This window comes from Petromyzon marinus, chromosome 9 (assembly GCF_048934315.1).
Source record: "Petromyzon marinus isolate PM22_M1 ecotype Great Lakes invasive population chromosome 9, UKy_Petmar_22M1.pri1.0, whole genome shotgun sequence".
In the NCBI taxonomy this organism is placed as follows: domain Eukaryota; kingdom Metazoa; phylum Chordata; class Hyperoartia; order Petromyzontiformes; family Petromyzontidae; genus Petromyzon; species Petromyzon marinus.
Genome location: NC_133675.1, coordinates 5,459,646 through 5,478,320, shown reverse-complemented (window position 1 = coordinate 5,478,320; position 18,675 = coordinate 5,459,646). Strand labels below are relative to the sequence as shown.

Sequence of the window (18,675 nt, the reverse complement as noted above, 5' to 3'; positions counted from 1 at the left end):
ACTGATGTTTCTGGGCCCGGCAGTGAGCTCATTATGCATCCTCCGGCCGCTGCAATGGCAGCGGCCACGGAAGTTTGAAGGCGGCGAGCGGGTTTAAGGTCGCATTTTTATTCTTTCAACGGCCCCTTTTCATCGAGAGACAAAAAAAAAACGTGAACGTGGCCCGTCTATTTCCCGTGGCACAAAGCAACAAAGGATGCAGTGCTTTTTTTTAAGAAAGGGGGGGGGGGGGGGGTGGGCGCCACCCCTGCGCAGAGCCATTCTCCAAACGCTGACGGAACAATTCCCAGCGGAGGAGCTGCACGCTCGACAGGGCACTTCCCAGCTTCTCCCCGCTCGCCCGCCCGATTGCTCGCCGTTATTCCAATCCCAACCGCCCCTTCAGATCTGCTCCCTCCCTCTCATCCGAAGAAGCATTTCAGCCGAGCCACAAAGCGCAGCACGAGCCGGGAATATTCTTTGTTACGGCTGTAATCCTGTTAAGTACAGCCGCGCTTGTTTAGTGAGCTTTTCAGGCCACCTCCGCCGGTGGCAATCCCATCGCTTCACAAGCAATGCTTCTCTCCACGAACATACCGTGGCATTTCCCTTCATTTTTAGCCAGGTGAGAGAACACGGTGACAATGGACCATTTTTTTTTCACTTTGCTAAAGCGGATCCTGGAGTAAAGTAGCTCACTCCACTGGGACTCGTTGGTGCTGCCACGGCGGGCCTGGCTGCTCTGGTGGCCCTGGCTGCCCCTTGGTTGGTCCTGCCCGTCCTGGTGACCCTGGTGGTCCTGGTTGCCCCTTGGTTGGTCCTGCCTGCCCTGGTGACCCTGGTGGTCCTGGCTGCCCCTTGGTTGGTCCTGCCTGCCCTGGTGACCCTGGTGGTCCTGGCTGCCCCTTGGTTGGTTCTGCCCACCCTGGTGACCCTGGTGGTCCTGGCTGCCCCTTGGTTGGTCCTGCCTGCCCTGGTGACCCTGGTGGTCCTGGCTGCCCCTTGGTTGGTCCTGCCCGCCCTGGTGACCCTGGTGGTCCTGGCTGCCCCTTGGTTGGTCCTGCCCGCCCTGGTGACCCTGGTGGTCCTGGTTGCCCCTTGGTTGGTCCTGCCTGCCCTGGTGACCCTGGTGGTCCTGGCTGCCCCTTGGTTGGTCCTGCCCATCCTGGTGACCCTGGTGGTCCTGGCTGCCCCTTGGTTGGTCCTGCCCGCCCTGGTGACCCTGGTGGTCCTGGCTGCCCCTTGGTTGGTCCTGCCTGCCCTGGTGACCCTGGTGGTCCTGGCTTCCCCTTGGTTGGTCCTGCCCATCCTGGTGACCCTGGTGGTCCTGGCTGCCCCTTGGTTGGTCCTGCCCGCCCTGGTGACACTGGTGGTCCTGGCTGCCCCTTGGTTGGTCCTGCCTGCCCTGGTGACCCTGGTGGTCCTGGCTGCCCCTTGGTTGGTCCTGCCTGCCCTGGTGACCCTGGTGGTCCTGGCTGCCCCTTGGTTGGTCCTGCCCACCCTGGTGACCCTGGTGGTCCTGGCTGCCCCTTGGTTGGTCCTGCCCGCCCTGGTGACCCTGGTGGTCCTGGCTGCCACTTGGTTGGTCCTGCCTGCCCTGGTGACCCTGGTGGTCCTGGCTGCCCCTTGGTTGGTCCTGCCCGCCCTGGTGACCCTGGTGGTCCTGGCTGCCCCTTGGTTGGTCCTGCCCATCCTGGTGACCCTGGTGGTCCTGGCTGCCCCTTGGTTGGTCCTGCCCGCCCTGGTGACCCTGGTGGTCCTGGCTGCCCCTTGGTTGGTCCTGCCTGCCCTGGTGACCCTGGTGGTCCTGGCTGCCCCTTGGTTGGTCCTGCCTGCCCTGGTGACCCTGGTGGTCCTGGCTGCCCCTTGGTTGGTCCTGCCCGCCCTGGTGACCCTGGTGGTCCTGGCTGCCACTTGGTTGGTCCTGCCTGCCCTGGTGACCCTGGTGGTCCTGGCTGCCCCTTGGTTGGTCCTGCCCGCCCTGGTGACCCTGGTGGTCCTGGCTGCCCCTTGGTTGGTCCTGCCCATCCTGGTGACCCTGGTGGTCCTGGCTGCCCCTTGGTTGGTCCTGCCCGCCCTGGTGACCCTGGTGGTCCTGGCTGCCCCTTGGTTGGTCCTGCCTGCCCTGGTGACCCTGGTGGTCCTGGCTGCCCCTTGGCTGCCCTGTTTTGTCTGTGCCCCAGTTGCTTCTTCCTGAGCTATGTCACGGTGCTGCTCTCTCCTCTCTCCCTCCAGTGTCAGAATCAGAATATGTATTTACGCTGGAGGAATCCGATGAGCTATAAAGCTCTTCTTCACGGATGCCCAGTTGGAGCAGATCAGAACGTTACAACAACAATACAATAGCACGTCAGGAGTACAAAGTATAGGAAAGGTAAGAAAATACCTTTAAAATAACTAAATAAAGCTAAACTATTTTCATCTTACCAGCTATTAGCTTCTTTTTCAGAAACTACCTGGCCACAAATGATAGCTCAACGAAGTGGCTGATCATGTTGAAATGTATCGCAGCAAAATAATCTAAACAATCTAAATCCTCTGATATAATCCCCTGTCCATCCCTGCATTCGTCCCAAATCTAGCTCCCCCCCCCCCCCACATTTATAAAATGTCTTGCGATGCTGTTGCGTGTAGATGCTTTGTAAAATTGACGTTTCTACCTTTGAATGCAGGTGTAACAAAGCAAGCAAATTTGGCATAATTACGGACGTGGAGACTTGGACACGTACCCACGATATGGAACACGCCCCACGCATTACTGTATGAGTGTTATTATCTCATCCGGTACCACCTTTAACAGATTACCGTCATTTTGCATGTACAGTATCATGCTTAAACAATGCTGTGTACATATATGTCCATCATTAAGTAACCAGTTACTAAATAGCAACGGTGGAATTTTAGGCATTTTATATGAAACAGCTGTGTACAAGAATAATGACGGCTTTAAGACAACCACAAGAAACGTCTCTATGACCGAGTATTATATTAAGTCTTTGACCTAGTATTATATTTAGTCTATTTATATTACACTGTGGTTCTCTCTCAACACGGCAAGCAGCAAGTTTTCTCCTTCTGCTCAGCGATAAGATGAAATGTACAAACACTTTATTATAATAATAGTAATCATAATTTACACTTCTAAAAAGTGCCTTTCACCTGGAGATCCAAAGGTGCTGTACAAACAATACCCAAGCAGGCTCACAGCAATCAGATAGAGCTCCAAAACAAAGGATTCAAGAAGTAGAAAAAACCCCTGAAAAATAAGAGGCGGGAGTCAGCAGAATGAGCGTCCAATGGAAGTGAATTCTACAGCCCGTGGGCCACACGAAGATAGACCTGGTCACCCATCCTCGTACAGAGACGTCACCTCGACACACACAACGGATTGGACCAACGTACTTTTGTTGGAACTTTACCTGGAGCGCAATAAGCATTCACTCCCGCTTGCCCGGTCACCCACAGTGACTGTCCCCCTTGCACTCCAACCTGTATAAACTTCTTGTCGTCCACATCCTGGTTCAGGTATTCATTGAAGCACAATTAACCAAAATGGGAAAGTGGACCGGCATTCAGTTAGTGTGTGCCGTCAACTAAATTGTTCTAGGTTTGTCTAAAATGACTGAAAAAACATTCTTCGTGTATAACTTGTTGGATTGCTAAAGGTGTCAAAAGGGGTAAAGGTGCAGCCCTGTAATTACCGGCTCATGCCACTGCTGATGGGGAAGGGCCTTTAGAGGGCCCCTCGAGAGGGTCATTTGGACTACTCTTCCATGCTGTTCAGACGTCTCGGGAGAGTTGGAAGTACCCACACTTTACCCCACTGCACGCGACCTGCCCATCGACTGATTGTGCTGTACCTATTTCGCATGCTGCTGGGTGGACAAGAGGTGGGGTCTATCTCAGAAACTTGGCCCATTGTGTTGACAGCAATTGAACATCAATAAATGGTTGTCCATTGCAAGGCTAAGTGAGGCGCATGTTTTAAAGAGAATCCTCTCTCTCGCTCATCACTCAATATAATCGCAAACTAAGCACTGTGCTGAAATTCTGCTTCTCGCACATCCATCATCTTTATGCAGAAAATAGGTGGTGTTACAGCTTGTGTGTCTGTTTAGAAATTTCTTACAAGTACAAGCTGTGGGGAGAGAAAAAAAAAACAATGCCATCCCAAGGACAATCCTGAAAAGATAAATTAATGCTGTCCACCCCGTGAGCTCTTACTGAGGACCCAGTCCGCCAAAGCCCTGCACGCGTTTGGCAAAAATTCAATTTGCATTCTCACGACATACAAGACCATGGAACTTCTCTGCTCAATGATGCAGCGTGAAACGTTTGAGCTGAACAAAACTCTCAGTGGAGTCCAACTTTGAGTAAAAAGGAAGAAAAAAAATAGCAACAATATCGCCTGTATGGCTTTTTTACCCACAGCTGGTAAGTGTCACTATTTTCTCACGCAAAAGCAGCATAAACATAAAAAAAAATGCTTAACGATGTAAAATCAGCCACGCGCACATAGCGGACCCATATTCCCCCCCAACCAGTTTACAATTTCAAGTAAAGCCCGTGGAGACGAATGGTAATTAATCTTTTGCACGGCGACTTAAAAACAAGTTTCATAACTCCTGTCCTCTGCGAGCGTCGAAGGTGCTAATTGGCGTGGCGATGTGCAGGGAGGCACGCTGGGCAAACGGATGCTGTGAACCCCTTCGCAACGGTGCCGATTTTTTCGTAACATTTCCGTTTTTTGTTGTTGTTGCAAAGCTTTGTAAAAAAAACAACGTGCTTCGCAACACAGTTGTGATAATGTAGAGCTCACCTCTCAAGAGAAATGAGTGACGGTAATTATTTTTGAATATATGTATTGTGTTGCATAATTAAACATTGATATTTTGTTGTTGTTTGTGCGCGTATTGGAGTTGCACTCAGCGCCCCTGGACACACGTGGCTCGTCGCGCACCAAGCGGCTGCAGTGAAACGCGATGCGTGACACACAGTCATTTAAAATTGTAATTGCGTGCTACATTGAAATCTGGATGAATACCGAACTGCTTACAATAGGCAGGAATTTTAATTTTTTGCTCTCTCTCTCTCTCTCTCCTTTTGTTCAACTTAACTTTCACGTCCAATTGATGAGGAATGAAATTCAAATCGACGTCGCGTATATACGCTGCCAGGGATAGATGAGTGAACCAGGCGAAGGAAAGCAAACGAGAGACAGTAGCAATTATTGCTGGACAAAGACAACATGTATTGGATCTCTTCTCCAATGTGCTGCGGGCACAATGCAATTCTTTCAGCCCAACAGCTTCCGTCAAGTTAAACGGAGGTGGAATTTACTTATTGAGATCATATCATTCTAATGAAGCACCCTGATTCCCTTTTACGAGCTCGTAACCTCGCGGTGCTGCGTGCGCAAGTGGTTAGCGCACTCCGCTACGAACCCGGCGACCCGAGTTTTAATTCCTGCTCACGACCAACAACAGTGGCAAATGTCTGAACCAGTTATGGGCCTCCCCTAAGTCAACTCAGCCTTAAAATGAGTTCCTGGTGCTGCGTGTAAACGTAAGAGAGATAACAGCACTTGCCCCCAACCGTCTGTTAAATTTCCACGTGGATGACCTCTGTGTTTGCAGCTGCATGAAGACTGCGGACCGTCCCCTCGCCGTCAGGCAAAAAAAAACTCGCGTTGCCGTCTGTCGCACGCGCGAATAAGTAACCCGTGCCAGCATCCTTGGGCAGCGGTGATCGCTGGGGCTAGTCAAGCGTCACACGCCCACCCCCGCCGTCACGGCACTGCCCCCAGACGCTTGCCCAGTCGTCTGTGAAACCAGCCCAGTCATGCACGCGCGGAACAACAACGCCGCCGCAGCCACCACCACCACCACCACCCCCACCACCACCCCGCTTACCCGCAGGTTATCGTCTGGGCAGAGATGCACGCTGCTGTTTTGCGACGACGACGACGACGACGACGTGTGAGCGCATTGAAGACGACGGCAAAAAAAATATATATTGCCAAAATCTTAATAAGCGTACACAAGGCTCCCCATGTGGCTCGTGCCGTTGCTGCAAATCGCGTAGAAGTGATGAAACTTAATTAAAATCTTTTACTCTCACGCCAAAAGCTATCTGACGAATAAGCAAACGTGTCTGCTAGCTGGGGGGTGTCGCGCATGACGCTGCAGTGCCAAAACCGTTGCCCACTCGTTAGGACGAAGCCTTGTTAGGGGCGAGGTTAGAGGTCGTGGACACATTGGATTGGCAAACAGCCCTCCTCTCCCACACAATGCTACTCGTTCCGGTGGCAAGCTTTTGTTTTCTGACCCCAAACATCCGTGAGGACAGGCCAGTAGAACAATAACGAACACAATGATGATTAGCATTTAACTAAAATCCCCACCCCCCCCCAAAAAAAATCCCCCAATGACGATTAAAGCAAGCGAATGAAATGCAGCAGATTGTGAATGACGCCGACATGAGCTCAGTTGAAGCCTTGCTTCACCTTGGAAGACTCACAAATTATTGATGCACTGAAAATACATATGTTACCCCCCCCCCCCCCAACTCTTTAAATTATTTAAAACTTAAATTATGACACTAACACCACGAGTGCACACACACGCACACGGGGCGCATGGATACGAGAAATGAAATAAGGTGAGTGTGCAGGGTAACGTTCTAAAGAAAGCCGCTGTTTTAAACCTATCCTCTGTGACCCGCTTATGGGAGAGAAACTCAAAACTGCAGTAGCACTTTGCGGGCAAAAGCCAGCGTTGCTGCCTCGATGCATTAGGACCCGTGCATCTTATAAATAGAAGCACTTCTGAAACTCGTGGGGGCATCCCCAGCCACGACTTGCGCCTTCACTGAAATCGCCCGCACACTTTGCCTTTTCAAAAAGAGCACTGTACACATTGTAGGACTTTTAAGAGCGGCAAGGAGTCGATTTACGGTAATTCTGTTACGCGCAAAGGAGTTGCAAGGCGTAAAAAAATATATATCTTCAGATTTGTGAAAGTATCTTTGTTTGCAGCCGATTACACTGATTATGATTCACTTAGGTTTATTGGTAGAGGAGAGGTCCTGAAGATTTAAGTTTTGTCTCACAACCTACGCAGAAATCTATCCATTCAGTCAGCCAGTCAAACGTGAACGGCCGCGACTTCAGCAAACCTTCACAATAGCAGGCTAAGTGAAATCAAATCACTGGAATTATGTTCTGTTACTTTCATTTGTAGGTGGCCGGTCAGTCAAAATCATCAATGTCGTTTTGTTCCCTCTGCACAACAAAAGAAACGTTTTTTTGTTGTTTTTACTCAACCTGTTGTTTATTGTGTAAGAATACTGAGTCAGCAACAATTCAATTTACCGTATCATGATCGTGGCTGCAAGCGATGCGCTTTGTTCACACGGCACGGAGCTCTCTACACACACACGGGCGCGCAGCGTCAACCTTTGCTTGGAATTAAGCCAAGGCCGTCCGCAATCATTTATAACGTAATGTACTGCGAGGCACTACTAAGGTTTCACTCGCATTTTATTCCGTAGGACTCTAATCTTCCTTTGGAGAAATGTGCGTCGGGAGACGCAACGCGGCAACGCTCGTCTTATTTCTTTATTTACCCGTACGAAAAAGTGAATAATGCACTGACAGATTCTTAGAAAAACATAACAAATTAAATCCACATGTGTGGTTGTGGCAAAAAAAAAATAAGGCAGAGATCTCCGGCTTTATTTTTTCCCCTCCCACAATACCCGTCACTCACACGGCTAAACACTGCTTGACGAGAGAGAGGTGGGAAAAACATCGAGGCTTGCTCGGTGCCATCCCCTGTTTACATTGCGTTCTCCTCCGCTCTTTGGCAAACTGAACAGGTCTTGCACGGCACAAACCGTCTGTACCCAAGCACCCCCCCCCCCCCAGACCCACCAGGTCTGTGTACAAAAGCGTGTCACCCCCAGCGCTTTGCACCTTGATCATCGCATTTCATTTTAATTTCCAATCCGACGGCAGTGGCTTTGGCTAAACAATCTGGGGATGCACGGACCTACGGATGGCTGGATGCACGGACGGATGGAGTGACCGGTCGTAATCTGCGCATAATTGCAGAGCCAAATTATGGCAGTTCACGGTCAGCGCATTCGTAATGGAATGCTGCGCGTACTGCAGAGGCCTATTATTAAAGTGCTCTCGATTTTTTTTTATTACATTCGAAGAATTAATTTCAGGAAGCGACCCATTTTGGGCTATTTAGAAGAGGAACCGAATGATTGGTCGGAGGGGGGCCCCTTTTAACCCATGGGCTCCACGGACCAAACGCGGGGTCTTTTATGCTTGTCAAGCCTCGTCGCAAGCGAACAGGCGCAGGCGGGTACTTGGTCTAACCGCATGCTGTGGTTGTCCATCAAAGGGCGCACTGTAATAAATGCATTTATTTATGCATGTCACGAGGATTTACACACCTTGTCCATTGCCCGACACAAGCTCGAGCGCACTATGTTGTAGTAGTACGGTCTAATATTTGTCGACAGGTCTATCTAGAAAAAAAAGCACCACCACAGTATAAATGTGCAGTAGCGGTTATTCAAAAACCGTCTCGTGCATAGCAAGGTGGCGTTTACAACCACGGCGTCAGCTCGCGTGTAAGCGCTGGACGGACGGCTGCATCGGGGAGCCATGAGGGATGGCAACGGCTTGGAGGAGAGGAGACCTTTGTTCAGCGGTGGATGGATGGATCGTGGCCGACGATGGCGATTACGATAATGAATTCCCTTAACATGGCAGCACATATTCGTAAAAAAAAAAGAATCCATTAATCACGCCGCACAATGCGGTGGAGCGTAAATAGATGGCGGTGCGTCATTGTATCGGCAGACGCCGATTAGATGACGGTATCAACGCAGACAATCGTGAAATAATGGCTGGCGGTAAATGCGCCGCCACGCGCGTGGTTGTTTCCGATTTAAATTTCAAGGCAGTTTGACGGAGCGTCCCACTCAATGTAAAGAGTCACCGAAATGTGATCCCGTTTACCTGTGGTGCGGCCATTCATTTCAACCCCCCCCCACCCCGGCAGCTTCACGAGGGCAGTCCCCTGCGCCCCCCCCCCCCCCCCCGTCAGCCCTTGAATCAAGACGAATGGGACAGCAGCAGCCCTGGCCGAGGGGAGCAAAATATCTGAGGCGAGATTGCCATTGATTGCGATAGCACTGTGGTGCCCTCCCCCCCCCCACTTTATTTTCCCAAGCCAAGGCCACTGCAGGAGGTGGTGAAAAAACCCCGTGCCTCCACTGACGTACGGCAAAACAAAACGATTCGCTTGCAAACAAACAGGTGGCCCCAAAGTGTAGTCAAACACGACCTGCCTGTGGGGTTACTGGCAGTGCGCGTGACTGTGGAGGTGTTCGGTGGGTTGTGCTGTGTCATGCCGAACAGCGCGCGGTTCCAGCGAGAAAACACGTGGGAGAGTTGCGGCCGCGTGAATGGTACATGGTGGTGTGCGTACGTGTGTGGACACATTCTGTGGGGAGTCGGGAGTGTGGCAGTTAGTGCACTGCGCTACGAACCTGGCAAGCTGAGTTTGAGTCTCACTCATGCCTTCCCTAGGGTAACTCAGCCTTAAATTAATACCTGGTGAGGTGTGTAAACATCAACATTGGGAAGACAATGCCTGTGGCAGGCATGACAGGTGCTCATGAGTGCACTACACTATGAACCCAGTACCCTGTGATCAATTCCTGGCAATGGCTAACGTTGACGAGTGCTTTTTGAACTAGTCTGCATGCCACCTTCACGAACCTACATTGAACCGGCGTGGTGAAGTATGGTCAAACAAACCCATGACCTACACTAAACTAAAAAACTGTTCTTTTTTAATTTTAACAGGTAAGGCCTACTGAGCTATATAGATCTTGTTCAGAAGCGACCTGGCCACAAATGATAGCTCAACGACGTGGCTTATCACGTGGACATTTATAGCAGCCAAATATTCTAAACGCAGGTTGATTCTAAATATATGGAGGGAAAAACCGAAGGACCTGGAGAAAAATCCACACGACCACGGGGAGAGAACTTGCAAACTGACACGAGGGTCAGGATGGAATCCACGACCTCTTGCATACCGGGCGAAGTAGTTAACATCTCGCTACCTTGGCGCCACATTGTGGGGGAAGGCTTCATCTAGCAGTGAATTCAGAGATGGCTTTAAATAATAATAATTATCATGAAGGCACGAATGGAATAATAATAAACGCTGTAAAAATGACGTAGTCATTGTTTACGTGAACAACAACAATATACCTGGGGAAAAGTACTGCAGAAATACTTTTTTTTGCCTACAATTTATAACTGTGGTTGTGGTTTTAATTTTTCCAAAATATCTAATCATATTATTCACCAGATTTCATAAGGGGTTTGTTGGGAAATGTCAGGTGCAACTTGCTGAGGGGCCTCAAAATAATAACAATCTCCTACATATGAATCACCTGTAAGCTAAGAAGTTTTGTTGTTGTTGTTATGTGTGAGAAAGTGGGAGGGAAAGCTTGTTTTTTTTGTTTTCAAATGCCTGGTATTTGAACACTGGAAGCACAGCTGTGAAGTGCAAGAAGCAGCTCTTGAGGACAAGGCCAGAATTAAAGAGGGGCGCTCAGTGGCAGCCTCCCCTCGAGGCGCACAGTGAATTCCAGCGCCGAGGCATTTGTCCTCATGAAGGCGGCGGTAAATCAAAAAAACAAACCGCGGCAGGCGAGGGGGTCAGCCGTCTTCCGATGAATCTTGCGAGAAAATGAGGGAAATCATGACTCTCGGTCTCGAAGAGACGCCTTAAAGGTGCAGCCTCCCGCATTTCTCTCGAGGGCATGTCTGGGCCATGGGACGCTGCTGCCGATTAATGGTTCGCACGCACGCCGCACTTGCAATACAGAGCTCGCCGGTTCTATTCTATCCCTCGGCGCGGCAGGTCGTGTGTGGTGGGCAACTGTGACTACACCCGCATCTTCCAAGAGGTATGGCAAGCGTGGAAGAGTAGGCCAAATATTGCCTCGCGGGGCTCTCCAGAGCTCCGTTGAGTGCGGACCCTTCCACCGGTAGCAGTGCCGTAAGCAAGCGATTGCAGGGCTGTACCTTTAACTTTAACTTTTCATTTCTGGGAGTGCTGATAATAAAACGGATCTCAAAGGAGCTGATGCTTATTGTGCATTCCCCCTTGTGCAGCCTCCGCATGGACACAACAATGCCATGCGTAGGAGGCGTTTTTTTCTGTGCACAATGGAAAGATATCTATAATATCGTAATGCTCGAATTCATATTTATTGACGGGGTGTGGTGGTGCACGCCTGAGACCCAGCTGTTTGGAGGCCGACCCAGATTTGTGAAACTCCAAAACGCAAAGCGCTGTGAAGTATACGAGAAGATGGCAAGGGCTCGTGATCCCATCTGTGTGGACCTATTGTTTTATTGCTTTGTGTGTGTGGGGTTTATATGGGTATGGTATAGTTTCTGCTCCTATTAAAGCACTGCTCAAAGTGGCCCTGGGAGAAGATAAATTTGTAGGTTTCTGCTAAAATTAGTCGTGAAGACTTTCCTGAACACTTTAAAGGTCTTATCATTGCTGAAAGACATATTAGATGAATCATAGTTACATGTTAAACTCTGGTAATTGTGTCTTATATATATGTCAGCACCACAATATTATCATTAATAAATGATATAAGCAAGTGTAGTAAGTTTTAATAACCGAACTTAGCAAATTCAATTTCTGTTAATCTGGGAATCGCTGGACTAAATTTACTGAACGTTATTCAGGAATCTTTGCAAATTGTGTAATAACAGTCAGGAATGTGAATAATAAACATAGCTCAATGAAGTACTTCAGAAAATTATCATCGTAAATATAAAACACAACGAAAATAAATGTTTAAACGCAACATGCTATTGAAATTATACTGAGTAAAATGGCATCTTATTCAGTCGCGAAATTAAAGACAATAAAAAAAATCGAAACATTTAAAAAAATGTCACGTTCTGTTTAAAGAACTATTAAACCTACTCGAGAAGATTGTACGCATCGCGTTTGTTGTCTTCATTTGTATTTTTTTTTTAATTTTACACACGGGACAAAACACATAAAATCAAACCAAAATGTTCACGTTCCCGTCCGCAACAGGCGACACGGAAAGAGAAGCGCGTGTTTGGGTCGCGCCGTTGTCGTGAACCTCTTGACCCCCACGCAAAACAACCGCCAGATGAAAAAGCCCTGCCAGCAGCGCAGCTTTCATTGCGACGTCTTCGGTGATACCAACGACGAAGATCCCCCGTGTGGCCTACACAGACTCTTTGGGGGCAAGTGCTGTTAATGAGCACCTATGAAGTGCCAATACGGGCGCACAAGGGCGTGAGTGGCCAGCACCAAGCTTCGGGCCACCTTTGATAAAACCGCCACACAGCCACCCCGCAAACACCCTTCACCACGGCTCCGGCTGCTCGTTAAAATTCAAGAGGTGCACGCAGACAGACAAAACCTCATCGCTGCGCACCACCTCGCCAAAAAGTGGCGGGCGTGCGGCGGGGGGGGAGGGGGAAGTGTAGGATATAAAAAAATATTATAACTCGGCAGAGGATGGCTGCGTAACGTTAAACACATGTGGCACCTGTACAGGACGCGTCCTGATGGTGGCATGTGCGTCTTCATTCGTCTTTTGGCTCCTTGTAAACTCCAAAGGGAGGGCTTTACTCTGGAATGTCAAAAAATGTGATAATCTAACCCGGGGGCTGCTCTTCGTGGTTCCAACTGCTGGCAACACGGGTCCATTACGGCAGCTGCAAATCCTAATAAAAGGGATTTACATCCAACATCAAAACATATTTATTTCTTCCCTGCCCGCTTCCCTCCCAGCATCTTTTTAAAGACTACACTGCATTTATTGGGAACCCTGGAGAGCGAAACACAGTGACAGCATTCACGCGGGAGCAGATATGGTTATGTGCACGATGAGATATTTGTACAAAGGTATGGGTAAAGTTATACCCCCGCAACGGGTTGCCTCTGTCACTGGCACGAGAGGAAGCTCTGCGCTTCTACACTGACAAGACCAATCTTTATTTAAGAGTACTGACCATACATTTAAAAGCACCACACGTGAACTGCTGATCAGCTAACTTATTCCACGTGATAAACCACTTCATTAGGCGATAAGTTGCACCCATGTCGCTTCAGTAAAAAAGCTAATAGCTCAGTGGGCTTTACCTGGTAAGAATATGAGCTTGGTTTCTTTTATGTTTTTTTAGTTATTTGTTTACCTTTCTGATACGTCACACTCTTATCGTGTTTTTGTATTGCTTGTTGTTGTAACTTTCTGACCTGACCCGACTGGACATCTGTGAAAAAGAGCTTTATAGCTCGTCGGATTCCTCCAGTATAAATACATATTATGATTCCGTAATGTGCCCACATTTTTTTTCTGCTGGGTGGACAGAAGTGGCGGTGGGGGGTCGGCAGGGGGGGAGATTAAAGTGGTCTCTGTACCTGTTCAAAATATCTGGCTTAAGAGCCATTCAGAGCTGCCCGTCCGGGTTGGTGTGTGCGTGCCAACTGTAGCCCCCTTTCAACTAAGGGCGGCTCCTGCCTGGCATTGTGTCATGCCTTCTGCACCAATATGGTAGCCATTTCTGTGTCATCGCGTATAATGCTTTGCTTGTACCTAATGATGTGTGTGTTTCACCCCAATTACATTCCTAGGCTGCGAAGCGAGTTTGCCTTTAAGACCAGCGCAACAACAACAAAAAAAACCCCCTCCTCTCCCTCTCTAAGTAATTGCCAGAGCAGTTTAAAACCAGTGCTTATGCAATGGCGTCGCACTGCCTGCTGTTCATTATACTGTCAGATCACGTTAAAAACAGAGGGGGAATAATTACGGCATTTAGTAAAATAACGAACAGCCACTCCGATAATTCAGATCAAAGTGGGGGTCAGACCCTAAACAAGGATTTGCTGCACGTTTTGACCGGTTAAGTACACGGTGTGGAGATGAAAACGTTCCCGCTGCTCTCCGAGCTGGAAAAAATGTAACCCCCCCCCCCTCCATCCTGCTAATTGTAAACAAACATAATACAAACAATAATGTAATTCACATTTTAAAAGCACGCAAACTATCAGTTACACGCTCTTGCATCCCATTGCAAAAAAAAAAACCTCAGTTATATCCCGCGTAAGATTAACAATGATGAAATCGGTAAAAGGCAAGAGTTTGTATTTTATTTTAATCGGGTGTTAGTCGGTTGTAATTTCTGGTTATCGGTATGGTTATCTTCATTCGAATATAAATCACAATTTAAAATCAGTGCTTTAACCGTACCTTAGGCTGATGAGCATTGGCTGAGGTTAGAGAGAGAGACACGCAGCCCAGTCGAAATGATGCCGATGCAGGCAGAATGGCTCTTGTTGAGCTCTCAACCGTGGGCTCCCGGCTGCGGATTCCACTTAGGGTGGCAGCATCTCGCATGATGTAACGAGCCCCCCTCAACCCCCCCCCCCCTGCCTTCCAAACAGCGCCCGTTAAAAACAACAGGAAGGGTGTCGAGGCATGACTACCAGTGCTGTGTTAAACATTTTCCAGTCCGAAGATGCCGGATGAATTTTCACGCTCCGTCGATGCAGCCGGAGCGTGGTTTCAGTTCGCCGGGCCCTGCAAGCCACGAGCTTTACAACCGAAACGGCGCGAGAGAATTACTACCTATTTAAACTATTTTTTTTTTTACCAGGTAAGGCGCACTGAGCTATATAGCTATTTTACATAAGCGACCTGGCCATCACAAATGATAGCTGAACAAAGTGGCTTATCATGTGGAAATGTATTGCAGCCAAATACTCTGAATGCATGTGTCTCAATGCGGAGGGGGAAAAAAACGGAGAACCCGGAGAAAAATGTACGCGACCACGGGGAGAGAGACTTGCAAACTCCAAATATACAACAGCAGCAGGCGTTGGGGTCGGGATCGGGATCGAACCCACGACCTCCTGTATACCAGGCGAGGTAGTTAACATCTCCTAGCCACCGTGATGATGATGACAGAGAGAGAGACACGCAAACTCCAAATATACAGCAGCAGGCGTCAGGGTCGGGATCGGGATCGAACCCACGACCTCCTGTATACCAGGCGAGCTAGTTAACATCTCCTAGCCACCGTGATGATGACAGAGAGAGAGACACGCACACTCCAAATATACAGCAGCAGCAGGCGTCGGGGTCGGGATCGGGATCGAACCCACGACCTCCTATATACCAGGCGAGGGAGCTAACATCTCACCACTGTGATGCTCCCAGAGATGATGCCGGATCACGGCCTCCCCCTCCCCACAACAGGATCTCAATAATGGGATTATTTATCACCATGCCGACGTTAACGAACTTAATACAGTGATTCCATTGCGTCGTTTTTTTCGGGGTTGGGCTGTATAGGTCTCCCTATGTGTTTTCGGCTTGTATGGCATGATGTCCGACAATTAGCTCCACGTGCTTGCAACTTTGGAACCTTCAGTTCGCGAAGAAGCCACCTACACGTGTTGCAAGACTTTAGGGCATTACGCGGGAACAAGGCGCGATACAACCGGAAAAAAAACACAGTCGATGCAGTTACGTCTACATTAAAATCCACACGGAAACAAGTTTCAGGTGTCGAAAGGAGGCGTCCATAGGTACCTGTTGTGTACGTTTCCGCTCCGGACCAAGATGAAAGCGTGAAAATTCGACAAGTCTGCGCTCATTACCCAGAATGCCCTGTGCCCAGATGAGTGTTTTGCTTTCCATCAGAGTTAACGATTAATGAGCCGTCACCTCTAATCGCATTACGCGATAAAAGCGGCGGCGCGCTGGAGCAAGCGTTTCAGTCAAAACACTCACACAGAAGCCTTTGTCGTGGCCACGGAGCAGCTGATCCCCGGGGCCAGAAAATAAACCGGCGCTTTGTTTTGCTGCGTTCACGATTCCTTCCCAACCACAAAACAAGAGACATTAATCAAGCACCGTACGTTTAACGCGTTTAAAAGCAAATTAATGTGTACAGACTCGGTGTTGTATAAATGTATAATTGACAGCACGGTTGACTGAAAAACTAAACTATGTAGATACGGGAGCGACATTCACAATATTCCAACTCGCCTTCATGTCACAATCGCTGCATGAACCTCACGTTGAGTTAAGTTTGAAGCCCAATATTTTTGTCATCATCATCAACTGTGCGGCAGTGGTGGTGCATTACAAGTTGAAATTATTTGTGCGCGATTAGCAAAGACCCTGGGCTCAATGGTCATTATTTACATATTCTCTAACCATCATCTTCAGCAGCCATGGTCAATCTAATGCCAGATGAAGGCCTCCTCAAGCTGCCACCATTTCTCATGAGAGAAATCATAGAAAAAAGTAAAGTTATGTTTATGCTGTTAGTGGCCGCAACAAGAATAAAACCTGTACTTTTGTGGCTCCACATTTACTTCTTACGACCCATCATCAAAACGTTTTGGCAGCTCAGATTGAAATATATAAGGCATGCTTAGCATGTGCGCATTATAACGTGAATCATTGTACAACAATGAAGCTATAATCACGGTAAACCTCCCAACAGGAGATGGGTTAGACTGAACGGATTAGGGATGAGGGCCCTTTGGCAACGTGTGGGTTGGGTGTGGGCAGCCTATAAGGGTAAAACGGATGCAATGGAGAGGGAACAGCTTGTGCATCGTGGAGGGTGGGGAGGGCGGTGGGGGATTGGGATGGGGGACGAAATGATTGCTGAGCTTGGGAGGCTGAATTAAGTCGAAAGAAGGGTGGGGGAACGTCAACCGCACCGCAATTTTGATTCACGGATCAGCGCTCGGCGCTGCCGCGGCCGTTGCTTTTTCATTGTTGGGCCGGGGCTGCTCGACACGGAGTGAACAAGACAGGGGGGGGGGGCGGCGCTGGTTTGTTTTCCAGACGCGAGCGACAACAGCTGGGGGCCTCCGGCTGGGCCGCTCGTTTGAACTTCACTCCACCCACAACGTCTGGCGGGCTTGGCACCACGAGCCTCGGCGGCGGCGGCGGCGTCCCTCCCGCGCGAACTGCCCCGCCTCCGCTCGAAGCGACGTGCCGCTCGCCAAGGCAGACTCCCGTCAACTGCGATCAGGGTTCTGGACCGTGAGTTCGACTGCGCGATGTTCTGGCTTGCGTCTGCGTCATCATCGGCATCGTCGTCGTCGTCGTCATCCTTGTAGCGGTGGCGAGATGTTAACTACCTCGCCTGGTATGCACGAGGGCGTGGGTTCGATCCTCGATCCTGACGAGTGTTGTGTATTTGGAGGGTGCGTGTCTCTCTAACTGTGGTCGTGGGGATTTTTCTCCGAGTCCTCCGGTTTTCCCCTGCACGTTTATAAACATGCGCTTAGAGTATTTGGTTGCTATATATTTCCACATAAGCAACTTCGTTGGGCTATCATTTGTGGCCAGGTCATTTATGAAAAAAGAGCTATATAGGTCAGTGGGCATTACCTGGTAAAATAAAAAGTTTAGTTTTAGTTTTACTTCTACCCATTCACTGAAATGTGTGTTAATAATTTGAGTTATTAAACTCGTAAAGTAAAGATGTACACCGATGAGCACTTTACCATGTGTCGGCAAGGGGACAAAAGTCTACTTAAAGCTTTAGTGATTGCAGGAATTCATATTCTTTGGATCTTTCGGTAAAGTCACGTTGATAGAAAAATAATAAAAATATCACGACGATTGCTTGCGTTGCGATCGAATCGTCGTGATCTTTTTATTTCTATCGACGTGACTTTACCGAAAGACCCAAAGAATATTTAAAAAAAAGTCTACCTTAACAAATGCGCGTTTGATTCTTTCAGATGGCGTGATCCGAGCTGGAGATCAGGCAAACACATAATGAGTTGCGATATCTCGGCGACCACCGCCTCATTGCCATCTGCCAGTTCCGAAGCAATAGAAATGTAGTAAGCAGCAGTGCGTGTTCGGACAAGGAGCAGAGGCAGAGTCGCTGGGGCCTGCATACCACTCATCATCCGTCCATTGCAGCAGATGTAGACTGCTGAAGAAATATGGACGTTGTTTGTGTTCATCTCATTTCTTCCTTTTGTTTCACGGGTCACACGGAGAACGTGTTGGCAGCAAATGTACCACGGAAGCCATTCGTCCAATTAAGCCAATAAACACGTCGAAAACTCTACCGTGCAGCATGAATACTCAGGAGTGCCTGTAGCTGCATGGAGCACATTGCAGCTGATTCACATCCCGGTCACAGCTGCTCAGTGGGCATTCTCCTGCCCATATCAGATATGATATTGTACCCGGTTTTATACGACGGTATTTACATTTAATATATTTCAAAATTGTACACAAGGTCACTCAATCGCACTGCATACAGCTTGTTCAAGAGCCGTTGTTAATGTTTTTTTTTGTGAAGGTACAATATTCACGCTGGTCAGTGGCACGGTTGGCATGGGTCCCTGTTACAAAGAATGGATGGCGCCCCCTGTCTGCCTTCCATCCCCCTCTTTTGTAGCCGGATTGTCGGGCCCCATCTGGCCCATGAGTCCTGGTGCAGTTGCACCGTCTGCACACTCAAAAGTTGCATCGCTACAAATGCTGTACGTCCACCAGGCATCCTGTATTTTCGAAGTTCGTGGCTAGACCAGACCTGAAATT

General features: G+C 48.8%; 2 protein-coding genes across 5 annotated transcripts in view; both read right to left on the bottom strand.

The window, feature by feature from the left end:
• The window catches only part of LOC116940650 (slit homolog 2 protein-like), a 196,429-nt gene that overhangs the window by 93,129 nt on the left and 84,625 nt on the right, over positions 1-18,675 (bottom strand). The window lies entirely within an intron of this gene.
• On the bottom strand, positions 512-2,790 carry LOC142924124 (uncharacterized). The gene is made up of 3 exons (XM_076065768.1): positions 2,785-2,790; positions 1,297-2,177; positions 512-1,214 (listed from the first exon to the last, which is right to left on the bottom strand). The coding sequence occupies exons 1-3, from the start codon at positions 2,788-2,790 to the stop codon at positions 512-514; spliced, it is 1,590 nt and encodes a 529-aa protein (XP_075921883.1).